Consider the following 18,223-nt stretch of genomic DNA (forward strand, 5'->3'; position numbering starts at 1 on the left):
CATACCTGTACTGGGCATGTTATTGGTGGCAGCTCTGGGAGAGGATGCAATAACCAGAGAGCACCCTGGAATGTGAGCTACTTTTTGGTACCCATTACTGATGTCTTGTGACTGTAAGTACCTTGGGCTGCTGTGTTCAGAGGATGCAAGACAAAGTGATTGGTTGCCATTACAGTAGTAATGATTTGCCTTATTTTGGGCAATTGTGAATATTAGAAATAAGCTGCTCTAAGTGATAAGGGGGTGGTTTATTATTTGCACTGACAATTGTTTTTGTACAGGCTTGGAAAAATTGTTTATAAATCTTTGTTTATGAATGCCAAATGAGACCAAGTAAAATATATGGCCTGTGGTGCCCACATGGGTAGCTGCATTGGTAGTTTAAAATAATACTGTCCTGTATCACAAGATAGTGCTGAGTGAATCCCAGGAAGGCTCTGCGGTGCTTATTTATTAACAATGGGCTAATTTGCCCGTGGGCTGTAACTCATAGCAACCAGTCAGTGATTGCCTTTTTTTCAGCCAGCTGCAGGTAGAACAATTAATCTAGCAATATGATTGGTTGCCATGGGTTACTGCCCATGGGCAAATTTGCCCAGTGTTGATAAATGACTTGTCTTTATAAAAGACTTATCCCTACTCAGCCCACATGGGAAAAGCACTCCACACAAGATTTCATCTTTGTATATATTTTCTTTACTTGCCTTAGATTATGGAATGATAAAGATCCTATAGAAATTGTTTTGGGTTCCTCTATTCAATGCAGGATCATATGATGCATGGAAAAGGTTTGAGGGTACATAAACCTTCCATATTAGCATTGCTCTACCTTGGTATTGCTAGACTGCAACTGCCAACATGCTCCTAACTGTGATGCTTAGTTTAGAGATCTGGGGCATACAAGTGGGAAAAATGTAGGCAAGTTTATGTCCCGTTTCCAAGTACATAGTAAACATCAGAGAACAGGTTATCTTTTGTTCTGTCAGTCTTTTCATTAAAGGGGATCTAAACCCAAAAAACAACTGACTTAAGAGTGCCCCCCCCCCGAGTAAATTAGCTATATATACATTATTTTCTCTATATTTTGTGGGTGGCTTCTAAGTTTTTAGCAGTTTTAGACCATACCAGGTTCTTGGCTCAACAGATCTCTTTGAAAGTCAGGGTGTCAGCAACTCTCTGATTAACTAGGCAGGTAGCTCTTAATCAGTAAGGGCTTTAAATCCTCTTTAATATTCAAGGAATGAAAGGAAACATACCAAGAGACTTAAATGAAATGTTTACTGATTAAATTAGAATATTAAGCACAGGCATCTTAATCACTTGGTGCTCCATAAAATATATATTAGGATGATATTAAAAAGGCTGTAATAACTTTCTACTGAGAGTAAAAGATAAGGAAAGTGAAAGCGGCTGCAGCCATATTCAGAACAGAACCAGAGTGCTTTCTGCACAAGGAATACTGTAAAGGGAAAATGTTGTTTTTTTTTTTTCAAAACCCATCAGTTAACAGAGCTGCTCCAGCAGAATCTTGCATTAAAATTTGATGTTTTTTTTGTTTTTTTTTTTAAAAACAAAGATTTTTTTTCATATTTATTTAGAAATCTGACATGGGGCTAGACACGTTGGTAGTTTGCCAGGTGCCCCCAGCCATGTGACTTGTACTATGAATTTTAGAGAGTGGGTAAACAGGCAAAAAAACCTATACTGCCTTGCAATAGTGTGTGGCAACTTCAGGCCTTTCAATTTTGCCAGCTAAAATATACTGTGGAAAAACTGCACCATGTGCCATTATCTTCAATTAGCTTGTACAGTAGATGTAGATATCTATATGTATAGGATATATAGATATATATATATATATATATAAACACAGTGTGCACTTGTAAATAATGGTACGCTGACTTCTGTGAACAATAACTTCAGATACAGGGCCGGATTTGAAAACCGCCCGCCCAGAGGCCGCCCCCGGTCGCAGGCCCCCCCCCCGCCCCGAGTGCGCATGCGTGCGTGACCAGCGGTAGTGCGCATGCGCGAACGTTCGCATGCGCCGTGGGCCAACTTGCATACGGAGCAATGGGGAGAAGTCCCCATTGCTCCCTATGGGAGCACAAATTTCAAGATTTTTGTGCGGCGGGGCGGCATGCCGCCCCCAGATTTCTGCCGCCCTAAGCCCAGGCCTTTATGGCCTCTCCACAAATCCGGGCCTGTTCAGATACTAAATACATTATACAGTAAGGGGCAGCAGTAGTGGCACCCTAAATATAGTGAGAATTTTAGAACAAATACATTAAATACAATGAAAGACAATGGTTTCTGACACCCCAGAAACCCTTACTCTTCCAGAAAGCAGGTTTAGTAAAGCCTGGAGTAGACTTCAGCACGGTAAAGTTCAGAACGATTTAAAAAAATCAGTTGCATTGGTAAATCCCCATCTAGTGGTAGACATGGGAATAACACCCAAGAATGGGAAACCCTGTTTTTCTGTTGTGCAACTTGGGTGGTATTGACAGTAATGATGTGCAAAAAGTCAACCCGCATCCAACTTTAACTCACTGCTCCACTACCTGCACCCTAACCCTAACCCGGCGCACCTCCAAATTTATGATGTCTGTTAAAGGCGCACACTAGAGGTAGAATGGGCACAGTAAGGTCTCAGGCAGGGAAACGGCAGTAAAAGCAGTTCTAATGTGTAGCGCTGGCTCATGAAAGCTCAGACTCAGGCACAATGCACTGAGATGGCGCCTACACACCAATATCACAGCTAAAAAAATACATTTGTTGGTTCAAGAAGACCGTTTTAAATGGCAGAGTGAATTATTTGTTATGTAAACAGTGTAATTTAGAAATAAAAATATACCATAAAAATCATGGCAGAATCCCTTTAAATAGAATGATGAGGAGAGAATGGCTGTGACGAGACTCCCCCAAGGATTCTTATGCCTGGAGAATCTTAATATTTTAATTTAATCAATAATCGTTACATTTTAAAGTCTCTGGTTAAAAAACTGTGAGTGATCAGGGAGATCCGGTGTTTGTTGTAGTTTCGTGATGTACATAGTAGTAGTAGTTGATACCAGGATCAAGATAGTTTTTATGACCTTTAGGGCTCTGGTACACGGGATGGCAGACGCGGCAGCGCGATTTCGCGCAAATCGCCCCGCCGCTTCTGCCATCCCGCCGGCAACTTACATGTTCGCCGGTGGGATGGCAGGGGAAGGCAACTCGGGGAGATTAGTCGCCCGCGAGCAGGGAGTTTTGCCGCGGGCGACTAATCTCCCCGTGTACCAGAGCCCTTATACTACCAAGGCTGTAATTTCATGCTTGTCTTTAGTTTCTTTATAGGCCAACTACTATATTGTATTTGAAGAATTGGGGTGGTTTGCCTTTAAATTAACTTTTAGTATTATGTTTTTAGTATGCTGCAAGTGAAGTACCGCTTCAGTAAATGAAACAAATAAATATTAACAGGAGAGCACTTAGCTTCCTTATGTAGCACAAATCTATACTGCACTGTTTAAAAAAATAATGGCAATTATTTACTTGTGTTTGAAGTTCAACATTTTGTCCGCCTTGTCCTTTTAACCTCTGGGTACATAACATGCTGAACATTGCCCTAGGCTGCAGAGTGCCATGCAATGTGCAATTTCAGGTACAAGATGGCATTCTTTTGCCCATAATTCCAGCATAATTGTGAGAGGAGATGCATACAGTTGTGTCCGATACATCAAACCACATGCACTTGTCAGTTTAATTTGCACAGAAAACTTTCAGGATTCATCCTTTTCATCACTCGCTTCAAAATGTGTCTGCACATGATCATTTAGGTGCAAGTACCCTGTGGCTATTGATGTAGGGCACAGGGAACCCTGGAGCTTCTAGTATCTTCAAGGTGACAGTAGCTCTAGGGTTCCCCATCTTGAATAGGCGCACTTGGGCTCTATTTGGAACAGTGTTGGATAGATGCCCATTTTTGCTCAACCCTAACCAACACCACTTGCAGGGCATAAATGAGCTATAGTAAGAATAAGAAGCAATCTGGTCTTTCCGCCCCTACTGGGAGTAAAGGTGGCCATACACGCTGAGATAGCGAGTGGATCTTCTCCCGATATCCCCACCTACGGGTGGGCAATATCGGACTAATTGAGTTGTTTGGCCCTGGGGCCAAACGATCGAATTAGAACAACAGGCATAGGTGCAGTTGGTTCGGGGACCGCATCAACGAGCCAATGCGGTCCCCGATCCAACTAAATTTTTAAACCTGCCCGATTGAGATCTGGCAGGCCTGTCATTAGTGCCCATACACTACACTGCTGAGTCGGTCCAAGGGACTGATATTGATATCGGCAGCTAGGATCGGCCCGTGTATGGCCACCTTAAGGGGTTCCAGCATCATGTCAGTAAAGTGGAAAGAGTAGCAGAAGCGCTGTGCGGTGTGATGGGCAATTGAGGGCAGCACCTTCTGAAGAGGCCTCATCTTTTCACTATAACAGTGAGTTTTGGAAGTTGCCTTTTTTGTTGTGACTTATTTTTCTTTAAGGCAGAAATGGTACCATTTCCCTCTTGAGGAATGCAAATAGGGTGACATAGAACATATCAGAGTAGGGTTTCTTTTATTTCCAGCATATGACTGCACAAAACTATTTTGCATTGATGCCATAGACCGGTGGTCTAAGATTTTATGTATCCATTCTCTGGCTCGTATTAGGCACCACTGTGCTTAAACACAAACCAAGGGGACACAGGTACCTGCTAGGTCACATCAGCCAATGATTATACAGAGCTGTGGCTTTCATTCCCATACTACTTCCTACACAGGTAGAATCTGCATTACTTCCTGTCAGGTGGTCAGGGACTGACATGCATCACTAAATAGTGCCTTAAGGTGAGCCTTGTAGTAGAAGGGAACTCTTTGATATGTATCAGCCAATTTGATAAAAATTCTCTGATAGTTGTTGGTGAAGTTTTTGCTTTATCTGATTCATGTGGTCCTGCCTTGCTTAGCTTTTGCCTGTGGTGCAACATTCCTGTTGGGTGCTGAACCCCAATTTGATGAGCATCAGCTAGCGGCTAGGGGGTACAATGACAGGACATGCTAATGCAGAGAAGGAACAGTAAGGATTCATTCTTTACATTAATTTATATTGTTCGAACATAATTAAAAATGCTAGTATGGAGTTGGGCATTTTATGTGTAACAAGTAACACTGGACTGTAATAAAGATCCAAAACAATGTGATTGTATCCCTCTTTTAAGTGTTCCCTTCCTTTCAACTTCTCAAACTGTTATTTTATAGCCAATAAACACAGCTGCCGTTTGTAAACAAGACTGTCTCATGATGTGTGAATGGTTCATTATTTCTCCACATACACAGAGAATTGTCGGAATTTATAATATTTATTATAATATTTATTATAATTTATTAATATTAGCGCACCGCTCCCTGCTTAAGGGGGATGTTCATCTTCAGACAGAAGTAAATGTGATTGGCTATTCCTCTCCTACTGTGCTTCTGGCAGGGGCCATTAGGACACGCCCAGGGACATGGGATAATCTCTAGGGAGCTCCAGTAATATTACTTTTATACCAAAGTGAAACCAGCGCCATTAATCATTTGTTTAATTTTGGGATCGGCGGCTCCAGCTTGAATTCTGCCCAAACCAGGAAGTTAACACTAACTAACTAACTGGTTACTGCCCATGCCTTCCCTCTTATGTTCATTTGCAATTTAACACCTAAATAAAGATGAATTACAAAAATGTTTTTTTCTGACGGGCTGCTCCGACTTTAGTCAGAAGGTGAACATCCCTTTTAATATTATGTATTCTGTGTTATATCTGAGGATTGGCTATTTCGTGGCTGTCCAACTGAAGGACCACAGATTGGATGTAGCCCCTGCTTGTCTTAAGGTTTCATATACTAAAGTATATATATGAATCTTTTGTTTTATAATCCCGAACAAGTATGTCTTCTACTTGGTCGAAACAGCACTGGTCAGTTCTACCAAGGTTAGTAGGTAAGTAGCAAGTTCTATTGCTATCGATGCTGTAGCGTTAGAGGGGTCTCACAGGTGCAGTGCAGGGGCGAGTTATTTGAGAGGTCTCTTAAGGGTCACCCTCGGTTCTTACCTATTATTAAAGGGGACATAAACCATCCATATTATTGTTTGCTCCCACAAAATGCTGCTGGGCTGTATACTGTCACTTGTAATAAAGGTTTAGCGATTGCTGGGAGCTGCCTTTTTAGCAACATTCCCAGTGCATGTAAATCTTCCCTGGCTCTCCAGGGCCAAGGGCCCATTAAATGCCTGTAGCTCTAATTCACTTTGCCTTCAAGTGTTTGATTATCCAGTAATATTGGCAAGAAAAATTGCCCAGTAATCCTCCTATGTTATGTTTCTGCTACTTTATAGGCTGAAAATTTAAAGAGGTAGTTCAGCTTTACATTAAAGGGGAACTTCGGTTCCAAACTAAAAGCCCCTCACAACACAGAAACCCCTAAAATACCTATCACTGGAATCTGTAAGTATGAATAAATACCATTTGTATATGCTGAAGTCCAGCTGCAAAACAGTTCTTCTCTTTCTGCATCATTTGAAATTCTGGCAGGGGAGGAGGGACTAAAACATTGATATATCAAATTGTAACAACTGATGTTACTTTCCTTATTGACATCACATGTGCAGAGAATTGTGGGATATGGAGGGTGCAGGCTGAGGACAGTCGACTACTGTTATATTTTATTTGAGTCTCAAAGCAGTCAGCCAGATCAGCAGGGGAACAGGGGGTGGGGCTTAGGGAACTGTTCCAAACCATATTATTACATTAAAAGTCATGAAAAGGCTGCATATTTTTTAATTGATGTATAATGCAAAGTTGCTTAAGTTGTGTTTGGTTCAAGTTCCCCTTTAACTGTATACTCTGTATTATGCGTAGCAGCCTAACTTTTCCAGCTTTTTCCAGAAGTTGAAGATTTGTCTATATAATTCAGACAGACCAGTCCAGCCTGTGCTTATTGTAGCTACAGTAGACCAGTAAGAGCAAACTGATGGCTGGCTGCTGTAGGTGGAGAGAGCCAACTTTAGCCCATATTACTACATAACCCCAGTAGTTTGATCAGGACTCTGACCCTGTCGGTGTGTATGGGTGAGCACTTTCATGCAACTGACTGAAATTAACCCTCAGAAGTGTGGAATCAATAAATGACACACAGGGGTTAGTCCTAGAAGTATTTATAGCAATGAATGTAAAATATCCACAGGTTTGATTTGTTTCAAAAATACAAAGATTACAGTAGAAAACTTCATCTGTTTCCTGGTTTAAAAATAATCTAAAAGCATTTAAAAAAATAAAAGATTTTTTTTTAGCACCTTTAGAAGTCGAAAGGAGTTTTATCCCTCACTGACGGCAATTTATTACTATGGACCTGCGTGCCAGGCTCGGATTCATTGGCTGACCTCAGCATGGACAAGGCAACCCAACCAAACTCAAGACTGTAGCCTTCCCCCAGCTTTGCTCTTCCTCCGCTCAAAGGTCATGGCAGATTTCCATACAGGTACAAATATGACACCATGATCCCGGGAGCAAAGGGAAAGAAGTCAGGTCCTGCAAATTCTACAGGCCACAGACAAATACATACATCCTATCTGCAGTGCAAAGACATACATGTAAGTAGCCTGGGGTAATATAGTTTTGATCCAGGTAGTAAAACAGCAACTAGATGTTGCTTTTCATACAGCAGGTCATTTAATGCTGTCTGCTGATTGGCTGCTGCCAAGGGCTACTAGATGTGGAGCTAACTTAGTACCTGTTACTTCATTAACCCCACCCCAAACGCCCACCTACCAGTGGGGCTAATTAGTTCTTCCGTTATAATTGCTGGACCAAATTAGAATAAAAGCAGCATTTGTTATTGTGCATTTGCTGCAGTTGGTGTTTCTACTGTGCAAATAAAGATCTATCGTCTCAAAAATCACCTCTGCTATCCCCAAAAGAATTCTAGCTACTGGAAAATGTACATATTTTGGAATTTTTTTTTTATTAAAATCTGACGACACTAACTGTACAAATCATCTTCAACAGTTGGGACCAATGTTTGTAAACTAAGGATTCCTCGTGTGGCAGTGGGACCTTAGGCCTTGGTTGTGTCCGGGTAGCAACGGAGGTGGAGCTTCTGTTATAGTTAATAATAACTAATTGTGAGGGTGTTAATGGCATTTTAACATGAAAAATCTGTACAGACAGCCCATAGAAAATAGACCCAAAGTGAAACCTCCCAAGTAGCTAAGCAAGGCTGTGTTAGGCCTGAGTGCACTTTGCAGCGGGTATTTACAAAGGAAGATCCCGTGGGAGTGCCTAGATATAATGCCAAGTTGCTGAAAGGAGTCAGTCGTACAAATAGGTCTAAACCTCATAAGGGTAAGCTCAATTCACTTTTCCTATTCATAAACACAAACTACAGTCTATTAAGTATTTGCCACCAGGTGTTTCAGTGTATAAGGAAACAGACAAAAGAAATACATGTAGTGATATGTGTGCGTCTGTGTAACTAATAGTGGTTAAATATTACAGAATAAAATACAGACTATTCCTATTTTAGGCCGCCAAGTGAGTGACAATGAGCACCCATGAGCTCTGCACCCACCATGCCGGCATCAAAAGGCTCTCGTGAAGAATGGATTCTGGAAGTTCCACATTCCAGGGAAGGGATCAGTGTCTGAATTTGGAGAATGTAACACTAGAGCTGCCACAGGGTTTCAAGCTGAGGCAGGGAATTGCTCACACAGTGTATCCAAGCGATGTTGCCCCATGAAGGCTGGGACAGTAAAACTGCACATAAAGGCTCATGGGAGAGCAGCTTCAGACACTCTTTGGTCTCTGGACAAAAGAAAAACAAAGTCCATGTGCAGCCTCTGTCAAGATTAGCACCCCCTAGCTTCCTTGTGTGCTTCTACTTCCGGTTATTGGTCATGAAGCTGTTCTCAATACACAAAACAATGAAGTTCTTGTTGCAACTCTGTGGGCGCTGTTCTAAGAGTTTCCCGCTCGTCAGCGATGATGCCTGACCAGTTACTGCACCTTCATCTGTGCGCCAGGTCTCGCAATAGCTTTCAGTAAGCCGCCGTCCCTTCGAGTCAGACCCATGCCAAACCATCTTCTGTGGCCTAGATATAAGATATGGATATGCCACTCATTATACAAGAGAAAATAAATACATATAAATAAGAAAGTCTACATGTATGACCTGTCTTCATTAGGTTTCTTGGCTGCATAACAGGAGCTGAAAGGTGCAGAACTGCATCTGACTTACTGGGCCTACTGCATCTCTAATGGAACCATAGAAGATTTTATAGGTTCAGCAGGTTTTGCTTTAATAGTATTTACTATATTGTGCCTGCATGGACCCCTAGGACTCACAGGTGATGATGACACCCAGGAGTTTGCATCTGCATGAGACCCCAATGGTCACAGAAATGACACCGGAATTGTTTAATTTAGACCAACTGGAGTCATGTGGTTGTGTCTCTATGAGCCCCCATGAGTCACAGGTGAACCAATGGTAATGATAGTTAAGCTGTTGTGTCCCAGGAGTCGCAGGAAAATTGACTGTAATGACAGCTAGGATGTATCTACACAGGTCCAAAGAATTGTATTGTACATTTAGTTTGTAATTACCATGTAGGATCTGTTGCAACATCTTTTCCATCAAAAGAGAAGATACTCGCACCAGGCCTCATCTGAGCCTCAGAACCAGAGAACAGGGACTCCCAGTTGTCAAATAACACTTCATCCTGCATGGAGATACAATGATTTGCATGTCAGTGAGTCAGGCAATTCATTCAGTTCAGTTTTATTCTTCATTAGCTGGTTAACTGCGCTCTCAGCATCCTCTGCAGCCATAGATGGAGAAGGAACTCGGCAGAGACAAGATATTTTTCAGTAATATAACAGAAAGAGAATGTACTAGCCATAAATGAGTAAATTAAAAGTAGAAGACCAAGCCATATGGCCACACTTACCCTAAGATTAACAATTTGCACAGATTGTCGATCAGCTCTGCGTACAATGCTGTACAGGTCTTGAAGTCGGGAAGACAAAAACGCTCTAAATGTGCCATGTAGTCCAGCTTTACGGGCTTGCTCAAAGCACTGGAAGTCCACTCCGCGGATGGATTTCATGCTGCCACTCAGTGGAGTGTTCAGGGCCACAAGGTGAAGCTAAAACAGGTAAGGACATGTCACATACAAGCCTGGGCTACCAGCCCTCCATATACTGCTATAATGCACAGCTCTAGGCTTCCAAAGCTTACCACAGGATTAAACTCTTGGTGTGTGTGCACTGGGGATGGTTCCAATGGACGAGGGTTTCCATGGTGGTGATGGTCTGGGGGTGGTGGTGGGTTTACTCTTGGTGGTTCTGGTAACCGAGGATCGCTCCAGGGTCGGGCACCTGAGGGCACATTTGGATTGTTGCTGTTCTCCTCTGTAGACTGGAGGTAATCAGAATCTTTGTTACGGTGTGGATATGGAACTACAGGGGCCTGCTCCGCAGCAACTTCATTATCCTGTTGAGGAAACATCTCAGTTCATACCCAGCCAAGAACCATTGTCCAAAGCAAAGAGTAGTACCAATTTAAAACATACCTGTCCAGGGCCAGAGGATGTTGTATATTCACCAAGCTGCCAAAAGAAAAAAGTTTTAAACCTCCAAAGGAACACAACTGATGCATAATCTCAAAAGTGCAACATGTCTCCTTGACAAAATATAGTGTTGCTTCTGACGAAAACCTTGCTGCTGTGGAGGTATACAAAGTGCTTTATTCCTCCAATAGGTTCGTTGGTGCTTTGATTCTCATCACCCACTCACCACCAACACGTGCAAAGAAGTGAATGTATTTTTTTGGCATGCTAACACCATTAATGTGAGTATGGTCTTAAAAGGTCTTGTGATAACATGGGCTGGTTTGAAGTGGGTATGGTTTTAAAAAAAGGGAGTGGTCAAAACTGGCTTCTATGATTGGCCTACCAGCATGTAGGTGAGAAAAATTATATCCCTCACTACCATAGACGTTGGGCATTATACAATTTGATTACGAGTATTATTAAATGACTTCAGCTCATCCAAAGATGGAAACTCACAAGAATTTTTCGGAAGCCTTCTCTCACACGCACATACAGTTCCGACCTCTCCTGGACCAGCACAATTGTCCCTTCCTGCAGCCTGTGGGCTAAGTTGATCATAGTCTGATAGGTCTGTAGCACAGTAGCCTGAGCCGAGGAAAAAAAAGAGATTGTTGTCATGGGTAAAATATTAACAAGCATCTCTGTCATCTCAGTGTGGGTCTGTCTACTCTGTTGTCATCCAGCTGTTGCTGAGCTACAACCCCACAAAACCATGACCACTAGGAGTTATTTTTCATACGGACTGGATAACATAGTCCTGGGCTAATGTGGAATCCATGCAAAAACGTGTAGCTCAGGTTCATCACTAGGCATTACTATACATATCTTAAGAAATGCATCTCTTCTTACCCCAGATAATCCTCCTGATGTTCCTGGGAGCCCTGGTGGGCCTGGTGGGCCAGGAGGTCCAGGTATGCTGATGGCTGCAAAACACAGAATATATTTCCATTATTTGCATTTTGTTTATTGACCATATTGAAATGTTTAGCAAGTAGAGTTATTAGAGATTCGATTAAAGCTATCCAAAGGGTGCTGGGAACTGGACATCTTGGCTCACTTACTTTGCCTGTGAGGCCCAGGATAAGAGGAGGAACCTGGCAGGCCTGGAGGACCTGGGGGCCCTGGTGGACCTTGCCTTCCTTCATAACCGATTCCAGAAGGTCCTGGTGGGCCGGCTGGGCCTGGAGGACCTTGAACACTGTCTCCTTTAGCTCCCTTATTAAATAAATGACACAAAGTATTATTAAACAAATATATTTCTATACTCGTGTGATGGGTCCAGGACTATGGATATGTTACTATAGTAAGATTATATGCAACAGGACTTGAATGGAATTTGTTTTGAAGCAATTACCGGCAGTCCTGGATATCCAGGGTTTCCAGGTGGCCCTGGGATCCCCTGTCCATGGGAACCACCCCCAGATTCGCCCTTCTCTCCTTTGAGTCCAGCTTCTCTCTGTTAGAGCACAATTTGTCATCATGCACACATCAACACAAGTCCTATGACTTATCTAATATTTATCTATTGTATTCTTTTTGTATCGGCTATGTTGGTTGACACTCACCCTTAAAATCGAGGCAAAGGTACTTAAATCATATGGGAAAGAGCCTGAAATAAGCAAAACATGTTGCATTTAAGTCATTCATTCACAGTAACCAGTCCCTCAATCAGTATGCAACTAATATCACTAGGTGGGTCATTCTCAACAACCACGTGGAATGCATCCTTACATAATACTGACTGGATGCCTCCATCATTGAACATGCTGAGAACTTAGTGCCTGTTTAAACACAATGTAAAATCTTTGGCTGCCATGATAAAGAATGACTCACGGTGTTGGCCAGTTGAAAGCATTTTAATGTTCTTTATAGCAAGCTGTGGAATGTACTTGTAAGGCAAATGATAAGGATCATTTTATTTTTTGCTTACTGTGTTTGGAACAGGTGCAGAAATCTAGTAGGAAAGGCCTAACTATATACATCATATCATAAACTCTGCATACCTGGTGGGCCAGCAGGACCAACATCACCTTTGGGTCCAGGAAATCCTCTCTCCCCTTTATGACCTGAAGATCAAACACAAACAAGGTGAGGAGCTGAAACAAATAGGTCTAGAAAGTGACAGAAAGTCTGCAGAAAGCACTGCTAAGGATACACTTTTAGACCAAACAGAAAAGAAAGATGAAATGTAGGCAGAAAGACAGAAATTACTTGAGACAATACAAGTGGGAATACAATAAAGACTGCAGAAGCAGAGACAACACCTTTTTTCCCAAAAGCAGGAGGTAGAGTAGGAGCAATAAGTAACACAAGGGAAGAAGAAACTCAGAATAAAATGTTTTAATAAAATCAGAGAGAGATGGTGTCCATAAAGAGAGAAAGTAATGTTAAAGGATGAAAAATGAGCATATTTTATGAGGGGAACAAGAAGAGAACCAAGAACAGAGCAGAAAAATGGAAGTTGGTTGTCAACAAAGATGGCTGTATGAGTATTCCTAGGCAGACGTGCAATTCTCTGCCCTTCTAGCATTTAGGATCTGCTATTTCCATTATGTTCAGCCAGTGAGGGAGCTGAAGGTGGACTATAAGGTTTAAATGTATCCCCTTTTGACATCCCTTGTAAGAGGTGGGAACTTGATCCATTGATTCCCATTCCCACTCACTCCCCATCCCTGCCCATCTAATCACCTGGATATACTTGGGCTCCTGGGTTATTTGGATCTCCATACACCTGTAATAAACATGTAACACAAGTTATAAATATGTAACCCTTATTGTACTGACTGAATTGTACACAATGTTATTGTTTTCAAAATGTACTTGTCTTTAGTACGCAAAATATACACACATGTATTCATAGTGATGTTTGCATATTCCTGCACAGTATACTTCATCAGATTGCTTGCTCAGAGCATATTATATATACTTTGTAAGTATTTAATAAATATTAGCTAGTGATATAGGTTTGCCCTGCTGTCATGTACACTGGTTTATGTATATATCCACACAAGTACCATAATTCACACACCATGACAACCAATTACTTACCACACTGCCAGGAGGACCGGGTGGGCCAGGAGGACCAGGTGGCCCCTAGATGACAGAACAACAAAGACATAATTAAAGTGGGTTTCAACTTGAGAGGCAAAATCTCCCCCACCAGTCCACAAAGTCCAGAGTAGATTTTAGTTGCTGCAGAAAGCACCAAACCCAAATAGTAGTAGTACTTTATACACTTTTCCAGTTCAACTCACATTAAAATAAGTTTACAGATATACAGAAACATTGTTGGGTCTATAACAGCAAATTTCATCAAAGGGCTTTCAGGAATATCTATGAGCATGATAAGCAGCTCTTCCTGTCTGGTCTTTGGGCTGAGCCACCAAACCAATAGGGCAGTGGTTCCCAAACTGTGGCCAAGTAGGTTGAAATATGGGGGCGTAATTGCACATTTAATGTCCTTATTTTCCTGGTACTGTATGAAAATGAATGTTTTCCTATATCTGTAATCATTTTATAAGTAAAGGGGCTCAACCACATATTTGACTGCAAAGGGGGCCTAAACCCAAAAAGTTTAAAGATATCGTCCTGCGGCATATCTACAGTTTGGGAACATGGCTTTTTTATAATTTTTTCATAGTCCAGCTACACACACACTATCCAGGGTTCCAAGATGGCAAAAATGCCCATTAAGACAAATTACTTTATGCACAGATATACAATGACACATGAAAAGTTGGACAGGTGATAGAACTTACCCTCAGTCCAAAGCCACCACTTGCACCACTAGGTTCTCCTTTCTCCCCTTTCAGTCCATTCATACCAGGACGTCCCTTAAGAATCACAAGTCATGATCAGTTTAGGATGCAACAGAGTCAAATGAATGATAGAAAGAATGCACAGTTAGGTAAGTGGAACTACACAGAGATCTAAAAAGGTAGGGAAAAAAACCAAGTAAGCAAAAAACTAGACCAAGAATGAGAACACAAGGGGCCACCAAACAATCCAACCAGTTTACTTACAGGGCGTCCTGGGAACCCGATTTCTCCCTTTTGTCCAAATGGTCCCTGAGGTCAAAATGGTTAAAGGTGAGCAAGACGAATCATAATATATAAAAAAAAAATCTAATAGTGTCACACTCCTGAAATTATTTCATCGGCCATATTCACTACTACCTAAAGGGATGGGCCATAAATGAACCCAAACCAAATAAAAACAGACCCTAAATTCTATGGATAATCAACTCACCGCAGCTCCTGCTGGTCCCCTTGGTCCTTCGTCACCCTGGAAATAAAGACAAGCAATCAAACATTTCATAACCTTTTTACACTGTTTCCAAATGGTCTAAACTGGCAGATTAATAAGATGAAGATAACCAAGCAATCCAGCATTCTCACCCAAGTAACCATCCCTACAACATTGAATTCAGCTGTTTCTTTCTTAGAACTGACAACCAATATAAGTAATTAAAGTGCATTCTCTACTGAGGCACAGTACATTGGTGTCTGCTTGCCCCCAGCGCATGTCATTTATTCTTCCTGCTCATGCCTCTTATTATTTCCTCTGTTCCTCAAACCATTATAGGGCCTCGCTAAATCCACTACTTGTTTCAATGGCTATTTCAACACAGTTTCCTACAGTCATGTCTATGAATAGGACAATACTGAAAGTACAGTTGAGAGCAGGCATAGCAATTCTAACAGGAGAATCTAACCTTTCATAGTGCCTATCACCCCCATATTGTCCCCCCACCAGAGGTGTAAGCTAATAGAGCCTGCACTTTGGTTGGGGAAAACAATAGTTTTTCTTGAAAAAAAAAAATAGCTCCTGCCAACGCTATGTTACTCCATTGGGAGGGAGCTCTTAGTGGGGCGGCCATATTGATTGGTGCTCATGTGCATAATAAATGAATCGCCCCCGTTCTCATTATGCGCATGTGTCTGATGTAGAAGCGGTGAATGCAACTCATCCTGCTACGACACACACGTGCGTATGATGAGTGAGTTGTGGCTCTTGCTCATTATGCACATACATGTGGCACAAAATGGTGGGCCGTGCCAGGAGCTCCCTCCCGGTGCAGGTAGCCTAAGGCTGGCAGGGGCTAATTTTCAAGAAAAACTATTGTTTCCAACTGGAATTTGTGCTCTATTAGCCTTCATCTCCAGAGGGGAAACAACATGGGGTAATAGGTGCCTTTTAATGACTTCAAAGGGTCAGTATACCCCCTGGTTCAACATGAGTTCAATGAATAATGTAAAACCTATATGCTATATTCTATATGAGGACACTTACTTTAAAACCTTCTTTTTTACCTACCTTCTCTCCTTTAGATAGATCAGTGTAAATGGTGCTATCTGGTCCCATAATAATTCCAGGCTCTCCCTTTTCTCCCTAAAGGGAAACAAAGTAACAATGTGCATACCAGCGTCAACTATTTTTTTAGATTACAACTATTCCAAAATGAATGTTGTGATTTTTAAATAAATGGGCTGTAGAAGCAAAAATAAAATGCTGAGTTTAGTGGTACTAACTAGATAGACTTTATTAAAGCATCAGGCAACCATAGCCTATATGCCAGCTGAGACTAATGGGCTGCTGTAGTGGGCTCATTCTAGAGGGCAAATTTGCACTTAGGCAGTTATTCATGGCATCCAATCTATTTTTTGCTTCCATTAGTTTACCTGCTGGAAAAAAGCTCTATAGGATATGAGCCAGAGTGGAACAGAATCAGCAGAAAAAACAAAAGAAAAAACCTACCCATTCATTAGGTGGCAGCATGTTATTATTAAAAAAAAAAAATAATAAAATGCTGCCACCTATTCTCCTGATGCGTCTCTGCCGCGCGGTACTCTTTGGCTCCAAATGATGTTTTTACTTATTGGTACCGGTGGGTTACCGTGGGTCAACACCATGGCAACGGCGGTACTTTTTGGCTCCAAATGATGACGTTTTTACTTACTGGTACCGGTGGTTACCGTGGGTCAACACCATGGCAACGGCGGTACTTTTTGGCTCCAAATGATGACGTTTTTACTTACTGTAACCGGTGGTTACTGTGAGCTCCTGGCTTATATAACTCTGGTAGTACAGATCAGGTAGGTTTTTTCTTTTGGTTTCTGTTGATTCTGTTCTACTCTGGCTCATATCCTGACTTGATACAATTTGTGCCTGAAATGCTACTTGTATTTTTGCTACATTTGTGTGCTATACTTATGTTTCACTTTATATCAGCAATAAGTGTCTGGTGGATTTGTTACACTCTCTTTTCATGTTTGATCTACCATTTTATTATGCTTTTCCTTTTCTTTTCTTGTGTATACAAGTGGTTTCCATGGTTACGGACACTAGATTTTGGCGCCATTTTTGTAGTGGGCTATTTAAGGGGGGTGTTTGTGCCTGGGTTGTCCCTGAAGAAGAACACATTTAGTGTTCGAAACGTTGAATTAATAAAGATTTTTTTGTTCTTATTTAAGTCCCTGTGTATGCGGCACTCTGTTCTTTATATATACAGGTATGGGATCCCTTATCCGGAAACCCGTTATCCAGAAAGCTCCGAATTACGGAAAGCCCGTCTCCCATAGACTCCATTTTAATCAAATAATTCAGAATTTTAAAACTGATTTCCTTTTTCTCTGTAATAATAAACCAGTACATTGTAATTGATCCCAACTAAGATATAAAGAATCCTTATTGGATGCAAAACAATCCTATTGGGTTTAATTAATGTTATATTGATTTTTTAGTAGACTTAAGGTATGGAGATCCAAATTACGGAAAGACCCCTTATCCGGAATACCCTTGGTCCCGAGCATTCTGGATAACAGGTCCAATACCTGTATACACACACACAGACATATCTATACTAAACTAACTGTACAGATGGCTCTAGCCTTGGATATTATGCTTGTCCCTTTTAAAACCGATGACATATTTAAATTAATTTATATTTTTAAGTTTCTCAGAATTGCATTTTTTTTTCATTACGCAAAAAAAAAAAAAAAATCTTCCAGTGACATTAGCCTGGTTCTTGCCATGGTTACAGGGTGCTCGCTCTGTTTTGTTTTTGTTACCTTTACTCCAAAGGTTCCTGGGATACCGTTCAAGCCCGCCTCTCCTTTGGGTCCCCTTGGGCCCTGTGGAACAAATGAAGAATGTAAAGAGAAACAATGCACTGATGTTCATCTGCATGCAGAGAAACATATACATTTCAGGGTGTACTGTGCAAAAGGTAAACACACTGACATGCAAATACACTTTCCCATAATGCCAAGTTTCCCCTGGTTATTATTGTTATATTCTCACCGGAAGTCCAGCTACACCTTGCCTGCCCTGCAAAAGGAGAGAACCCAACTATAAAATACAGGAAGAAAAGAACAGAAATACCTGACAAGGGAAAAGAAATCCTAGAATCTAAATCAGGCTCCCAATTCCAAGCCATTAGTCCAGTTATGGCAAATTAGATATTTGTGCTGTAAATATCTGCCATTTGTGCAGCCACCACCATAGAAAGCTGGTTAATCTTTAGTGGGGTTTGTTAGGGGGAAC

At 41.5% G+C, this 18,223-nt stretch overlaps 1 protein-coding gene across 5 annotated transcripts in view; it reads right to left on the minus strand.

The window, feature by feature from the left end:
• Positions 1-7,212: 7,212 nt before the first annotated feature.
• col18a1 (collagen type XVIII alpha 1) overlaps positions 7,213-18,223 on the minus strand; it is a 103,046-nt gene continuing 92,035 nt past the window's right edge. For 3 of the 5 annotated variants that reach the window (XM_012970906.3, XM_012970903.3, XM_012970905.2), the window contains 19 exons: positions 17,981-18,007; positions 17,749-17,811; positions 15,995-16,069; positions 14,927-14,962; positions 14,701-14,745; positions 14,437-14,511; positions 13,727-13,771; positions 13,367-13,409; positions 12,682-12,744; positions 12,244-12,287; positions 12,033-12,134; positions 11,740-11,893; positions 11,528-11,601; positions 11,135-11,263; positions 10,640-10,675; positions 10,306-10,560; positions 10,016-10,213; positions 9,672-9,787; positions 7,213-9,160 (listed from right to left, as the gene is read on the minus strand). In XM_012970906.3, the coding sequence (XP_012826360.2) occupies positions 8,947-9,160; positions 9,672-9,787; positions 10,016-10,213; positions 10,306-10,560; positions 10,640-10,675; positions 11,135-11,263; positions 11,528-11,601; positions 11,740-11,893; positions 12,033-12,134; positions 12,244-12,287; positions 12,682-12,744; positions 13,367-13,409; positions 13,727-13,771; positions 14,437-14,511; positions 14,701-14,745; positions 14,927-14,962; positions 15,995-16,069; positions 17,749-17,811; positions 17,981-18,007 (1,794 nt within the window). In that variant the 3' untranslated portion in view covers positions 7,213-8,946. The remainder of the gene's footprint in view (positions 9,161-9,671; positions 9,788-10,015; positions 10,214-10,305; positions 10,561-10,639; positions 10,676-11,134; positions 11,264-11,527; positions 11,602-11,739; positions 11,894-12,032; positions 12,135-12,243; positions 12,288-12,681; positions 12,745-13,366; positions 13,410-13,726; positions 13,772-14,436; positions 14,512-14,700; positions 14,746-14,926; positions 14,963-15,994; positions 16,070-17,748; positions 17,812-17,980; positions 18,008-18,223) is intronic. The other 2 variants (XM_012970907.3, XM_012970904.3) reach the window with 1 other exon arrangement.

This window comes from Xenopus tropicalis, chromosome 9, assembly GCF_000004195.4.
Source record: "Xenopus tropicalis strain Nigerian chromosome 9, UCB_Xtro_10.0, whole genome shotgun sequence".
Taxonomy (NCBI): Eukaryota; Metazoa; Chordata; class Amphibia; order Anura; family Pipidae; genus Xenopus; species Xenopus tropicalis.